The sequence below is a fragment of the Ambystoma mexicanum genome, chromosome 4p, assembly GCF_040938575.1.
Source record: "Ambystoma mexicanum isolate Mex_15411 chromosome 4p, UKY_AmexF1_1, whole genome shotgun sequence".
Classification (NCBI taxonomy): Eukaryota; Metazoa; Chordata; class Amphibia; order Caudata; family Ambystomatidae; genus Ambystoma; species Ambystoma mexicanum.
Window position 1 is genome coordinate 571896287 of NC_090927.1, and position 15326 is coordinate 571911612.

Below are 15326 nucleotides of genomic sequence, written 5' to 3' on the forward strand. Positions count from 1 at the left end.
AAGTGCACCCACAGGAAGGAGGGTGGCGCAAGGAAAGCGACGGACCCCGAGCAGGGGGAGGGTGGCTGGGCGTTTGTTAATAGTTATAGTTAGTGTTTGGTTGGTTGGATGTAGGCACGAGAAGGGGAGGTTGCACCATGCAACAAAGGCCAAGAAAAAGCACAAGTGGCAACAACATTGAGACACACTTGAACAGAGGGGGATAAGACATTACCCCACGGCAGAAGACCCATATAGAACTCGGGCTAAACAGGGCCCAAAAGGAAGAAAGGGGTCAGGAATACCCAAGGAGGGGAAGAACAGCAAAGGACCGAACAGGGGAGCATTTGGCCAGACACGGGACAGCACAACAGCTCATGGGAAAGGAGGGGCCGCAAGACACAGCAAGCAAATGGGACAGGAAGAAGCCACGATAGTCACCTGGAACATCCGAGGACTGAATACTTATGTCAAGAGACTAAGAGTATACGCTTAGCTGAAAAGGGCGAAAGTACAAATGGCAATGTTGCAAGAAACTCACTCGACAGCAGAGAAACAATCCAAGGTAGCCAAGAAATGGGGCGGACAATGTATAGCTCAATGTATTCCAACTACGCCAGGGGAGTGCTGACGTCGATATCTCCGGGAGTCCCCTTCCAGTTTATAAAATAAGAGTGATTCGGAGGGCAGAATGGTGATTGTACATGGAATGCTGGAAAATAAGGAAGTATGCCTAATCAACACGAACGCCGCCAATCACGATGCAGCCGAGTTCTTTCGTAAAGTAGCACCTAAGCTGGCCCTATAAAGGGAGGCATCCTTAGTCTAGGCAGGGGACTTCGATTGCACACTGAACCCACTGCTGGACAGATCGGACACAAAACACAGAAAACCAGTACCGCTGTAAAGGGGCCTGCGGAAGATCCTGGAGCAGTTGGAGCTGGAGGACGACTGGATGAAGGTACATGCAGATACTAGGGGGATACACAAATCACAGCGCCCCACACAGAACATTTACACGGATAGACTACTTACGGGAGGAGAGACCCTGTGGGAATTCACAGGGATAAACATCAAGCACGAATGCTATCTGATCACGCCCCACAAGTAGCGACATGGGCATATACATCTAGAGGGTCCCCTATACCCACGTGGAGGCTCAAGGCAGTGGCACTAACGGACGGGGAATTCCAAGAGTATATTCAGGAGACAATGGATGACTATTTTGAGCATAATGAGGGCAGCGTGAATAGTACGGGAGCGGTCTGGGAAGCCTTTAAAGTAGTGGTTAGGGGGCGGCGATAGGGAAGGTAGGAGGACTTAGGGGGAGCATGGTGGCTGAACTGGGGGAAATGGAAAGGGAGATAGAACTTGCTGAAACACAGGCGGGCATAGCTGGTGAGGAACCGGGGGAACTTACATCTGAGGTTGAAGTGTGTGACCATATGGGAGAAACTGGGAAGACTGGATTATGGGAACTACATACAGAGGCTACACGCGGTGGGGGATAAGCCCAGTAGGCACTTAGCCTGGCTAACCAGGCAGATGAGTAGACATGACCCGATAAATAAAAGATGAAAAGGGGACAGAAGTGAGGACCCAGGAGGGCGTTAATAAGGTCTTCTCACGATTCTACAAAAAAGGTTGTACTCCCAGAACCAGGAAGCACAGGCTGAGGACGTAGCAGATGCCCTAGCAGAGATTAACATTCCCATAATATCTGAGGAGCAGCCACAGATATTGGAGGCACCCCTCACAATAGAGGAACTGGCAGCTGTAATAGTCAGTCTCTTGACGGGCAAGTCCCTGAAACCCGGGGAATTCTACAAGAACTATAAAGACACCCTGCCTCCTAAGCTGGTATATATGTATGAGGAGTCATACGAGAGAGGACAGCTCCCGAACAGCATGTCGGAATCGGTAATCATACCAATACTAAAGCCAGGGAAACCACCTCTCGACTGCAGCTCCTACAGGCTAATTTCACTGATAAATCAGGACTCCAAAATCCTAACAGCAACCCTAGCAAGCCGACTCAAACGTGTCATACCCACGTTGGAGCACGAGACCAGACGGGCTACGTACCGGGGAGGAACACTATGTGGAATCGGAGCAGACTCCACCATATAGTGGACAAACGAACCAGAGAAGGGGCGAACGCGCTGTGGCATTGCTGGATGCTGTTAAAGCCTTTGATTCCGTTAACTGGAACTGGCTGCTGAGCACTCCCGCCCACTATGGGATAGGAGAGTGATTTCTTCCCTGGATAAAGCTCCTATACAGTGATCCCAAGGCGAGGGTGAAGACAGGTAGACCAATCTGTAAGGGCACGAAGCAGGGATGTCCACTATCCCCAATGTTATATATATATATTGGCCTTAGAACCATTTGCGGCCTTCCTCAGAGCGGAGTATAAATAATCTGGGATAGAAATAGACTGGGTCGTGCACCAAATCTCGATATACGCAGATGACATGCTCCTCTGTCAAACATTTACCAGACCTGCTAGAGGCTATGGGCGCATTTGCTAGACTGTCGGGAATCACCATTAACAAAGGAAAGTCCTCGCTGTTCTCCCTTGCTGACATGAGATGGGTCACCCTGAACCAGCTGCCAGACCTGGGCCTCACATGGACACCAGACACCTTCCGCTTTTTAGGGGTGGACATGTATCACGGCACTACGAAAACACATAAGGCCAACACGCAGGTTGCCCTGGAAAAAATCAAGAAACTAATGAAGTTCTGGGTTACGCTCCCATTAGGGATGATGGGTAGAGCAGCCCAGCTGAAAAGGACAGTGCTGCCCTGCCTGTTCTACTACTTTACAAACATACCACATAACATACCTAGGTCATTTTTCAAACAGCTAAACACAATGGCACGGGAGTTCCTGTGGTGAGGAGGGAGGAACAGAATAGCCCTGAACACTCTACAAAGAGACTATGAATCGGGAGGGATCAGGTTTCCGGACTTCAAATGCTACTACCTGGCAGGACAAATGCAATTTGTGGTAAGGTGGCTGGGAGACGATACATCCATAGACTCACTGCTTTTTCAGTCCGCTCTGCAACAATACTACCTGAGAGAATTTCAATGGATATATAAAACCTGGATTAGACCTCTCCCCAACATGATTAAACTGGGCTTAACCCTATGGAAAAGGGCATAGAAACCTCAAGGGACACGGGACCCCTGCTCTACGCAAATTCCCCTTGCGCCCGTACAGAGACCCTGACGACATATCCAAAACATTGGGAAGGGAAGGGAGTGGCCCAGATTGGGGACTTATGGTAAGATAGACATTTGGTGGAATTCCAGACCCTGATGGAAGAGCAGGGCATACACAGGGGTCAATTTATACTGTACAACAGCATGATCCAGACGATCAGTAAGCAGTGGACGACACTACTACCCGATGGGACAGACACTGAGGGGGCGCTGGACGCGTGGTGCGACGTATCAGAAGGGGGACACACGATATCCATACTATATGAACAGCTCCTGGGAAGCAATAATACGCGAAAGCTGCAAGCTCGAGCAAGATGGGAAGAGTACGTCAAGAAACACTTCATAGACGAGGAATGGTCCAGGGCCCTCAGGTACATGAAGATAGTCTCCAGGAATGCGAAATTTAGACGAGCACAGCTCTACCTCACACATAGAGCGTACCTCACGCTCAGGAGAATGTCCACCATGGGTAATAAGCAAACCCGTAGCTGCCCGAGGTGTACGGCAGAGAAGGCAGGCATGCTGCACATGTTTTGGTTCTGTCCGGTGCTGGGATTCTGGCATTCTGTTAGAGCAAAGGCGGCTGAAGGCGGAATCCACATGCAATCCTGGTCACTGGAGTCCTACTTACTAGGCTTGTTCCCTAGAGGCGGCAAACAAAGGACACACATTGCAAAAATAAAAGACCGAATGTGCATACTGGCGAAGCGCCGCATAGCAATGACATGGAACTCAAGCACCGGGCCGATCATCGAGACATGGTGGTCAGATCTGAAGAAATGGACGATAGCTGAAATGTCAGTGTGTACTAGAGCGCTGCAAAGGGGGGAAAGTGAGATCGGAGCCAAGATGCTTGCATGGAACTCACTAGTACAGGAACTGTTCGAACATGAAGGAAGAAATAGCACAAACGGCCCCAGTTGGCCGGAGGACTGTTGTGAAGCAGGCAGTAATGTGGGGAGGGAATCCTCACTGAGGGAGGAAGGAGCAGGGATGACCCTGTGATGTTTGTTTTTTTTGTTGTTGTTGCTGCTTGTTATATTGTAAAAACAATAAAAGAGAACTTAATTCAATAAACAGGGAAAAAATAAAACTTATCCTGTTAAAGCGTTTCCATACACTATGAAATGTGCAAGCACCAATTTACGAAGTTTAGTTATTGTGTTGCATGCAGATGTCATTACTATATCATTTTTTTTAATTGTTGGGTAAGGGAGATGAGATGTGGTGCGGTAAAACACACAGACAGACACATCCACTACATGTCCTAAGCATGGCAAGTGGCACAGCGAGTAGAGCGCTCGCTTTGACATCAGTGCAGAGCCTGCGAACGCAGGTTCGAATCCCGGCAGCGCCAAACTCAGCGTTTCATCCTTCCGAGGTCGATAAATGAGCACCACACACCGTGGGTAATAATAAGCAGCGCTCAGATACCTAAGGGTTCGTAGCGCTATATAAATGCCAAATTATTATTATTATTATTATAGAACGGTCATTCATGGATAAATTGCTAACTTGTTTTGGTCAAATGAGTATTTCAATATTGTTTTGATCTGTCAGTTTATTTTAATAGCACATATATGTCTCCACACAGTTGACTGGATTATTGCAGATATGCTGGCAATTCGACAGAATGCTCTTGGCCATGTACGATACGTCTTGAAGGATGGATTGAAATTTCTGCCCTTGTATGGATGGTATTTTTCCCAGGTAATATGTGCTATTTTTTGCTAGTTAGTACATTTGTGAACATGAAACATGTGCATACCTCTGTGCAAAGTGAAAATTTGCTTTAAGTGCAAATTCCTCCATGTGGTTGCACAGATCCATGTGAAGGCTGCAAAATAGGAATAAGGTAAACCTTCTGTACATAATGTCTCATGTGGTGTTCAGCTTTGCTTTACACTTGCCATCTACTTTTCTCTTGCTCAGTATAGGGACTGTTTTTTCAGGTGATTGGCTAGACATGTTTCTAACTGAAAAAGAAGATGTTGATCCTTTGAATGCCCTTGGGATATATGGGGCTGTATACTGTCACGGTGGGCTGAGTGGGATGAACAAACAACTGGAGCCCGGAAGTTTGTTCAGTTATTAACACCATGCACGAAGAAGAACAAAGCACCAAACGAAAGCCAATCCTTGGTGTAACCATAAATCAAGTCTGTCTGGTCCCATTGCGTTCAGTCCTCCATGGCCAACTACTTGGATGAAGGCTTTCGTGGGTCTGATACCCATATTTATTCAGCAAGTGAAAGTCTGAGTTACCTAGTGGCAAACCCTGGTCCATACATCTGTGTGCCACCTTGGCCAACATCACATCATACTCCAGACTTTTGATGAGTGGGATTTGGAACCAGGAGTCTTTGGTATTGCCCTCTGTCCTCCACACCTTCCAGGTAGTACCTCAGATTCTCTTGGCTTATAGGTTTGTCTTTTTTCTGCTGTTCTTGCTTGGGTCTTGTGGCTCCTCTCAACACTTAAACCTGCCATCAGCCAACCCAGGCTCATTCCTTTCCACTCTTGCTATAGATATCTCCTGATCCAGCTGTTATAACTTTTCACTAAACCTCTCAGCCACTTCAAGATGCTGCTTCCACTTCACCCCCCTCCAGTCTTGCCTCGTTCTGTTCCCAATGCCTCCTGGATGTCATCAGCTCCTCCTGACTTTATTCTCACCTCCTACCACCTTCCCCAGACACTACCACTCCCTTGAACTCTTCACCACCTTCTCCTGACGTCCACCAGTCCTTACACCTCTCAGCGCCTCCTTCTAAAACCAACACCTCCTGCTGATGTTACTCCCTGTAGAAATATCTATTGGATAGGTTTATTTATAGGTTCAGCTAGGGCAACAAAAGTGATTTCATGCCCTTGATATGCAGTCCCACCCCACACTTCTGGGCAAGGAAACCGGGTGTTTTTCACAAAACTCAAAATGTATTTAAAAGGAATAGTTAACTTCAACTAAAGCAGTCTCAAGCGTTAACAAGGAAATCACTATGATGTTATGGAAATATGAACAATATGTCAACTGACATGCGTCAAGAATTCATAACAATTTAAGACAGCCTTCATAGATCATACAACCTGTGCACTGTTAAGATGGGTCGAACAATTAACAAAAATGATAAGGGCGCATACAATGTGTGCTATGTCTTCACAGCGCTGTAGCCAACCAGTGTGAGACAGGGCCTCAAACTTGCAAATCGTTGGTATTTTCTCCAGCTTAGCTAAGAACAAGGAAATAGTGTGTTTCCTCTCTCAGCCAGCTGGCTAACCACAACAGTTCAGTTGACAGTGTTTAGCCTTGCACGGCTAATCGTTGATGCACACAAGAACAGGAAGTCACCAGTTGACGAGGCGGTTTGTGATTGTCACTTTCCAAATGTACAAACCTATGTCCCATAGGTTACAGTCCGACATGCTTGGTAAAAGTTGAGAAGATTTCACTTTTGATAGAGAAAGTCTTCTGACATAGCTTGCAGGGAAAGGTTATTCTTTAATGTTACACATGCTTCCTCTGAAAAAGAAAGTAAAATGCCACCCGCTTACTGTTGAAAAATCAGATATGACAAATCCACACGTGCAGGGCAGTCATTTTTACATATAAATATATGGCCCCAAAACTAAGACAAAAAGAGATGCCAGCCGACTTGCATGTTCATTGGAGCCGAGAGCTATGGGAGAAGCAGAAGAGACTGCCAGGTCCAATGAAGCGGATCCTGCCAACTTCAGAAGGTGCTGTTTACTTAGAGGCTAGTTCCTTTCTAAACATGAGAACAAGTGGAGTCCCAGTGTGTGTGGAGACTAGAGGCGTGTAGTGTAGTTTAGCAGCAGAAATGTGGTTCCAGTTTTTTAAAACTAAACCTCACTTGTTTCATCATTTGAATATTCAATATGGTCTTTGTTTACATGATAATCTTGTTAATAGGTTTGATGATATGTTCTGCTATATCTGCTTTCACTTGTTTAATGAGGATACGATCCTTCCACAAATAAGGGATCATATTAAACTCCTTGAAATGGTAACTCTTGTCAGTGTATATTTAAGTGCAATGAGACAGAATGTTCTCTCTGAGTGAGTCAAGAACCTTCACTCCCTCTATATATAGTTCCTTCTTTCTATCCTTTATAACACCGACTATCGACATACAGACGCTGGTGAAGGACAAAGAAAACAATATATCATACTCTAAAAGATACCAGGTGTTTGAATACTCTTTAGGGTTTCTAGAAAGAGTGTATTTCAAATGCCCTGTATCTTTTCAAGTGTAAAATATATAGAATAGATGCAAACTGCTTTGGGCTTTAAGGAAATGATGTGTGACTTTATATTCAATGTAAAGGGAGACACGGGACATGACATGTCTAACACTGCACCTGGATCTTTGTCCATGGTAAAATCCCAAGAATCAAAGGGACTGGATTTAAAGGGAATGAGATGTGACAGTCTGTCGGAACAATTTGGAGTTACATTGGGGTTATATTTACCTTTTTAAATGTGGCTTCTCATTACGGGAAAATCAGCTTGGACCCTCTCACTGGAGCTATTGCACTCTGCAACACCCTTGCTTTACTGGTCTGCCTTGCAATCAGCCCACCCAAACACCTGGCGCCGACAGCGAGGTTCAACAAGGAATTCTCTAGCTCACAACTCTAATGGGCACATAGTTGACCCCAACGTTCAGTGCTTTTACTCGCACCCTGCCCGAGGGCTGTATGGCCACAGCTGCTGTAAAATGTATGGATGCAAGGTCACCCAGGACCGCTCCAACTGCAGGACCCGAGCGCCACCCGTCCACAGCTGACCATGTGCGATCATAGTTGGCCATGAGGTCTAAAGCTCATGCCGCCGGTAGCGTCCTGACGCCACCTCTGCCCACCCACATCCAAGGTTACATTAAATGCCATAAAGCAGCCTTCCATGCCGTGCTGCCTTACGGTCATGCTCCAGGTGGACCCAGCAGCAAATTAAGCCCCATTTCTTCTGCTACCCAACACTTGACCCCCAGCCCCACCCCAATTCCTCCAGGCATACCTCGAGGATCCGTAAACAATCGCAACCAGCCTCAAACACCTCACTGACACTATCACAACAGTCTGGCATGCCCAAGACCGATGAAGTGCACTCCACCACAACCCCAGTTGCTACCTTCTCGAGGAACAGAAGACTAAGCACCAGGTTAGCCAGTTCAAGCCCCCCACCCCCGCTTGCCTGTATCCACCTTAACAAGAAACACCCATCTAGGCATGAGGACAAGCTTAAGACTCAAATACCCTACATTAAGCATCAAAGGCACCTCTGACCACGACCCATTGACTCTCAAACAACCTCACTTTCAGTTTACCTGGGCAGCCCGTCATAGCAACCTACTGCAGACGGGCTCCCTACAATAACTTCTGCTGCCCCAAAAGGGGAACCACATGGTCTGTAGCCCCCACTAGCACAGCACCCAGCATCCATGCTATGAAGGCTGGGTCTCCAGCTTCACCAGCTTCTACAACCTCCCTGTATATAGGCATGTACCCATCCCTCCCAAACGGAGCACTCATGAAGGCGAGATCACTCCCTGCCCATGGTCTAGACATACATGATCTGATCACCACCCAAGACTTCAACTTGCTAGTCATCACTGAAACTTGGCTCCATCAAGCCTCAGGCCCAGCATTGTCATTAGCGCTCCCCTATAGCTTTGCCATACGTAGAAATGATAGAGAGAACTCCAGAGGTGGAGGTGTCGCGCTTATCCACAGAGACTCACTCAATATCAGACTTGCCAACTGCTCAATGGAAGGGAACTGTGACCTCCTCACTGTCAAACTCTCCACCTCTCTGCTGGACTTGTTGACCATCCATATGATCTACCGATTGCCTGGCCAATCTGCCTCCTTCGAGGAAGACTTCATTCATACAGTAGGAGAAAGCCTCAAACCAACTTCGAGAACTATACTACTCGGGGACCTAAACCTAGGCCTTAACGACTCTATAGACACCTCAGCCGCAGCTGTCGCTAACACACTCTCTGACCTTTGCTTTAAACACTGTATCTCAGCCCCAGCCCACAATAAGGGCAGAACCTTGGACTGTGTAGAGGATCCGAATAGCCAGATCTCGATCACCTCCAACTCATCATGCCCATGGTCATATCACCACATCTTGACCTTCACCTGCTCGCCCCTGAAACAGAAACTGCCTGCTCCATCAGCCATGCCTCCTCCCCTATCGCTTAGCGCTAGAGAAATATCCAAAGACTGTATCCCTCCTCATCTTACACCATTCTTACCGGAGAACTTGGACTCTGCAGACCCAAAGACCCTGGCAGATATTCACTTGAACATCTTGACCAAGACAATGAACTTGGTGGCCCCATTAACACCCAGGAGGGCTAAACCAGTTGGTCACCTCAACCCCTAGTTTACCACTGAGCTACAGGCCTTGTGTTCGAGACACAGACAAGTGGAAGCCATTTTGAGAAAGGACCCAATAGAACAGTTGAAAGTCTCCTTCAACATGATTGCCAAATAATATAAACAGGCCATTATTACAGCCAAAGCAACAGCCTACAACATGAGAATATTGAGTGCCAGCTTGAACTCCCAAGAAATGTTCACAATCCTCAGAGAATTAGAAATGCCATCCACCCCCTCATTACTATCACAAAAGATGAGACGTGCATAAATATCCAGAATGTTATGTGATCCAAAATAACGTCCCTACAACAGAAAATAGAAAGGAAACGGGCCCTTGTCACCACACCCACCCCTCACCTCCTTTCTACAAAACACCAAATGACACCTGCCTTCCACTTTAGAGAAGTGTTGGAAGTAGAAACTGCCAATATACTTACGAAGCTCAAACCTTCTATATGTAAAGGGGACGGGCATCTGCCCTGCTAACATCGTCAAAGACTGCTCGGAAGCCCTAGTCCCATTCATTACTAGGTTCATCTATGCCTCCTTCTCCTCGAGCCAAGTCCTGGCCAGCCTAAAAGAATCTTGGGTTATCCACTTACTAAAAAAATAAAAAGGTACTTGACCCATATGTACCTAATTTTTACCGCCTCATCACAACGGTCCCATTGTTGCTTAGGATTCTGGCAGCCTACAATCAAATACAATCCTTACCAGAATCCAACCCCATCCTAGGGATGCTCTAATCAGGCTTCTGGACAGGTCACGGGACGGGATTGACATTACTAGACCTGAAAAACCAGCTAGATTCCTTCAGCGGGATCTCCTACTCGTACTCCTGGATCTCTCTGCCACCTTTAACCTGGTGGACCACTAAACTCACCATCTTATGGCCACCGCCAACTTCTCCCTTGAAGCCTCGACCTGGGTAGCCTCCTTCTTGGACAGAAGATCCATGAGATTCTTCTCAGACACTGCTTGCACCCCGCCCACCCCCATCCCGTGTGGTGTTCGACAAGGATCCTGCGTCTGCCATTCCCTCTACAAAATCTTCACCAACCCCCCTCTTCGACCTCCTGGACGCCATCAGCATATCCGACGCCCAAATCCTCCTTCCATTGTGAGGCACTTATGACAGACTCCCTCACCATCAACAAAATGTACTCGACAATCCAAGCCTGGATGGCTACGAACTACCTATGCCTTTAATGACGACAAGACAGAGATCCTACTCGTGAGTTCACCGGCCATGCTCAAAAAGCTCAATGCCTAAGTCTCAGCCTTCATGATGGATGGTATTCACATCCCCGTCTCAGCATTCATAAAAAAGCTGGGTGTCCATCTGGATGCATACCTCTCGCTCACCAGACAAGTGAACGCAATCGCCTCTTCAGCTGCCTACAAAGCCAAACATATCAATGCAGCCAGACAATTCCTTACACCAACCAGCTGCCTTGCTATCGCCAGAGCAATCATCAGAGCTAGATTGGACTACTGCAATGTCCTCTTTGCAGGGACTTCAAAAACAGAACATTAAAAAAATGCATGTAATCCAAAACAATGCCCTACGTGCATCACTCATACCGAGAAAAGAACACATCTCAGCAGCGAGAAAGGAGGTTCACTGGCTCCTAATCCAAGAAAGAATTATCTTTAAAACACTCCATTACTCACAAATGTCTTTCAAATGTTGCCCCAGAATGCCTTTCTCAAAAATCGTGAGAACCAAGTCTACTATATCGGTAAGGTCTATCCATGCCCACTGCTTTGTTCCACCAACCTTCAAAAAAGTCAGAGGAGGCTGCTCCAGCTTCCCTGCAGTGGCAGCGCACCAATGGAATGCTCTCCCTTCTGCCTTAAGGACAGAGAAATCTTACTGGCCTTCCGTAAGGCCCTACACAAGTGGCGCTTTGCCTAAGATGACACTTCTACATGGTTACATAATCTACCTAAATTCCTTTACGTGCAGGGAGAGTATCCCACCTTGCACCGCCTGCTCTTATGTGTTTGTGTAACTAGTTTCCATAACAGCACCCTGATGCCTTCGAGTTTAGTCGCTTTACAAATGTTATAAATAAATAATACTGTTCTTCCAGCAATCTCTAACTAGTTGTATCCAGAAAATCTTCAATGTCCATCTCCCCATATTAATTAATAATCCCTCTATTCTGTGTGCATGCTATTAAATATCTGTTGACTCCTTCCCAGTCTTGCGACTGTGTTTGTCCCAGTCCCAGGACTACAAAGGAGTGGGGGGGGGAAAGTCTGTGACATTCACGCTTATTATAAATATGGCAGTTTCATTTTCAGGCCATAATTTGGATGTGGCTTTGTGAGATGAGTAAAATCAGTATCCTCAACTTCTGTAGATCAGTGTGCACGATCAAGTGGGAAAAATCACTGCATGCTAAATATTTGAAGATGTGATTTTCTTATCACCTCATGCACATTTTATATGACGTGAAAAGGCATATTTTCTATCTACACTCTGCATTTAATCTCGTGTTTCTAACCGCTTCCCTCGCAGAGAGATGATTTTTCTAAGAAGTCGAGTTTGGACTAAAAATCCCATCTATTAGTTTTTCTATTCAGCTTTGAAATGAAGAAGTGCCGATTCGGCCTGCAGGTGCCACTACCGATACATCCCCTGTACATTCTCCTTCCTGGTATGAAAATATGTCGAGGCAAAGATTTGTTTGCTTTTTTTCAGGGAGCTCAGTAAGCTTTCTCTAGTGACCTGAGTTAATGGGTTTTATGAGGGTGGGGTCTGTAATGATATGTGACGTGTCTCTTAGAAGATATCCATTAAACCAGTATCTGGCAGTGTTGGGACTGATTTTCTATACTCTGGCCTGGTGGAGAGATGTATAGAAGGCCAACCTAGACGTGACCGGGACCACTCTGGGAGCTGTTCCCAAACCAGTACATGGTAGCAAGGCAAGTGGTCTAGGCTAAGTCTCAAGATTTGATGATCTTGTAAGGGGATCACAAAGAGCACACACAATGAAGCCATCAAGGAACACACTTGGACAAACGGGTAAAAAAAGACTTATTTACTTAAGGCCAAATAACAGTGAGAAATGACTACTAACAGGTAATATCACACAACACTAAAAATATGATACATATACACAATCACTAGGGTAGGGCAAAATACTTATCACACTCCTGAAAAGGAAGCTACAGATTAGTATTAGAACTACTGAGAATCAATCCTAACTTCAGAAGTCCATCCCTAAAATGTATGGGGCCTTGTGCCCAAAGGTTCAGCAAAGTTCGATACAGTTTTTTGAAGCTCGAAAAAATGAAGTTAGGGTCTCTGGGATCCAATGGTTATGGGACAAGTTAATCTGACTAGCAAACGCATTCCCAGCGTTTGGGGTGCTTGTGTGAACAAGCACTGGCAAAACCAAAGTAATAGAAAAGTTACCAAAACTTTTAAAAGGGAGTTAGAGGTCCAGGTAAGTATCACTACAACTCCCCCCGCACTCTGATTCTTCACAGGATTTTGCAGGTCGGTTGAAGAGGGTCCAAGATCGCGTTTCTCGCCATCAGCCTCAGCCCTTGATTCCCAGGGGTTGCAGTTTCGAGCTGTTCTCTGTTGGGTGTCTATTGCTAGTGCAAAATCTCACAGTTGAAAAATGCAACAGAACTCGATGCAGGGTCCCTCTCGGGACAGGGCTGCACGCAGGCAAGCAGTTTCGGACGATGACCAGTGATGCACAGCGACCCAAAGGGATTCACTTGCCGCGGTGAGACTTTCCCTCCCATCTTGGGTCTCCTTAATGCTAGGGCCATGAAATGTCACAGAGGCCAGTCTTGGTGCACATGCTGAATATCCCCTAGGGTCCAGGTCTCAACTCAGAACGGCAACAGCACGGTAGCCCAAACTCGGAGCTGGTCAGCCACTGGGTGTTCCAGGGGCCCTTCCGAATGCTCTTCTTTGTAGGATGCCGAGCTGAGTAAAGGGAGATAATCTTTTAGTAAGTAGGGGGGTGCAATCTCATGCAGAGAATTTGATATAAATAAGCAGTAGAAGGTTTAATTAATCACTTTCATCAAAATCCATTTGGCGTGGCGGTTTTGTTTGGAAGAAGAATGGTTGATTTCAGTGTGGCTGTGGTAAATGCGTGCACATTTTCCAGTAGGGAGAGGGAGTGGAGGCCAAGTATAAGACAACTAAGTGCCATCCATCGGAGAAATACAGTGGGAAAAGGTCAGGAGTAAAGGTAGGGTAAGGAGAAGATTTGAGTGCCATCCACAAGGTGGTGTTCAGAGAACTCGATGGAGGAGATCAGTTGGCACGGGGTGAAGAGTAAGGGGCCAAAGATGGAGCTTTTGAGGAATGCCAACAATCTGAAATGTTGGGTGAAATGTGGCAAAGCTCCAACAGATGGAGAATGACCAATTGAGAAGGGTGAAATGCAGCCGTGTTCAGGACAGTGTCATGTATTCCAAAGTCTGCATATGTAAAGAGAAGCGAGGAATAATATACTGTATCAAGGGTGTCTAAAGGGTCCATTAGGACTAACATAGAAAATAGTTTCACAATTTCGAGCAGAGATCAGAAAGTTAGAGACCTGGGTGAGGGCCAATTCACTAGAATGCATGCAGCAAAATCCTGATTGGAGAGGGTCCCGGAGGTTGTTTGTGTCCAGATGGGAAGAGACCATCTTGAATATTAGACGTTTGAGGACTTTAGAGCACTGAGGCAGGAGTGATACAAACAAACAGTGCACAGGATTGTTGGGGTACACAGAAGGCTTCTATAAGTTTGGTAGGACAGTTACTACCTTGAAGCAGGCAGGAACAATTCAGAGGGAGAAGTTTGGGGAAGAGAGATGGGACAGATGAAAGGTGCCAGCTCGTTGACCCCGCAGGGCAAAAAGGTTTGTAGATCACTGATAGTTTGGGGTGAAGAAGCACAAAAGGAAGTAGTAGTGAGATGTTAAAGAAGCAGGTGTAGTAAGGGTTTGATGGTTATTTAGGGAACCTATGACCCAATGTTGGCACGCACACACTCCCTCCCTCTGAGACTCCAGCTAACTTGGCAAAGAGACCAGGTAGGGATCTCAGTGGCCCTCTTCCACCTTCTAGTGATCGACTGTATTTATACTGCATTGGTGTGTGCCCCCAACAGCAAGACCTTACAGAGTAAGTAAAGAGGAGGTGTTGATGCCTACCGGACATAGGAAAATAAAAGTTGAGGACAATGAAAAAAATTTAGACTGTGGGTAACTATAATCCCCCTTTTATTAATGGGCAAGGGGACCCGGTTTTTGGGACTGTTCATTCATAAATAGATTTTTTTGTTTTGCTTTTTTGAACCTTTGGAGAACCCGCTTTTTATTTGTGTAACTCATTTCTTCCGGAGGAGGAGCTTTCCTGTTATTTGCATTGTGCATCTTTACTTTTATTTTACCTTTCCAACCAAAATCCCTTTAAGTTGCCTTTTTGGTCTACCTGTTTTATTAATCCGCATTACATTTTTTGACCCCCACAAAACCTGTCTTTAGTGACTGGTGTCGCCTTTGGCTTTTTGAATTTTCTGGTAAATTCTTTCATTAGATAATATACTGTGTGTTTGTATGTGTACCTAGGTGCTATTTGTATGGACTGTGAAGGAATTGAGACTTTACAAACAAAATGCATTAATAGGCTACAATAATATGGTTATAGAAGGATTAATCATTGGGGGGGCAGATA

The 15326-nt window shown here is 46.1% G+C and overlaps 1 protein-coding gene across 1 annotated transcript in view; it reads left to right on the forward strand.

Moving 5' to 3' along the window:
- The window catches only part of AGPAT5 (1-acylglycerol-3-phosphate O-acyltransferase 5), a 1254587-nt gene that overhangs the window by 390473 nt on the left and 848788 nt on the right, over positions 1-15326 (forward strand). The window contains exon 3 of the mRNA XM_069606103.1: positions 4804-4919. Coding sequence (XP_069462204.1) covers positions 4804-4919 — 116 coding nt within the window. The remainder of the gene's footprint in view (positions 1-4803; positions 4920-15326) is intronic.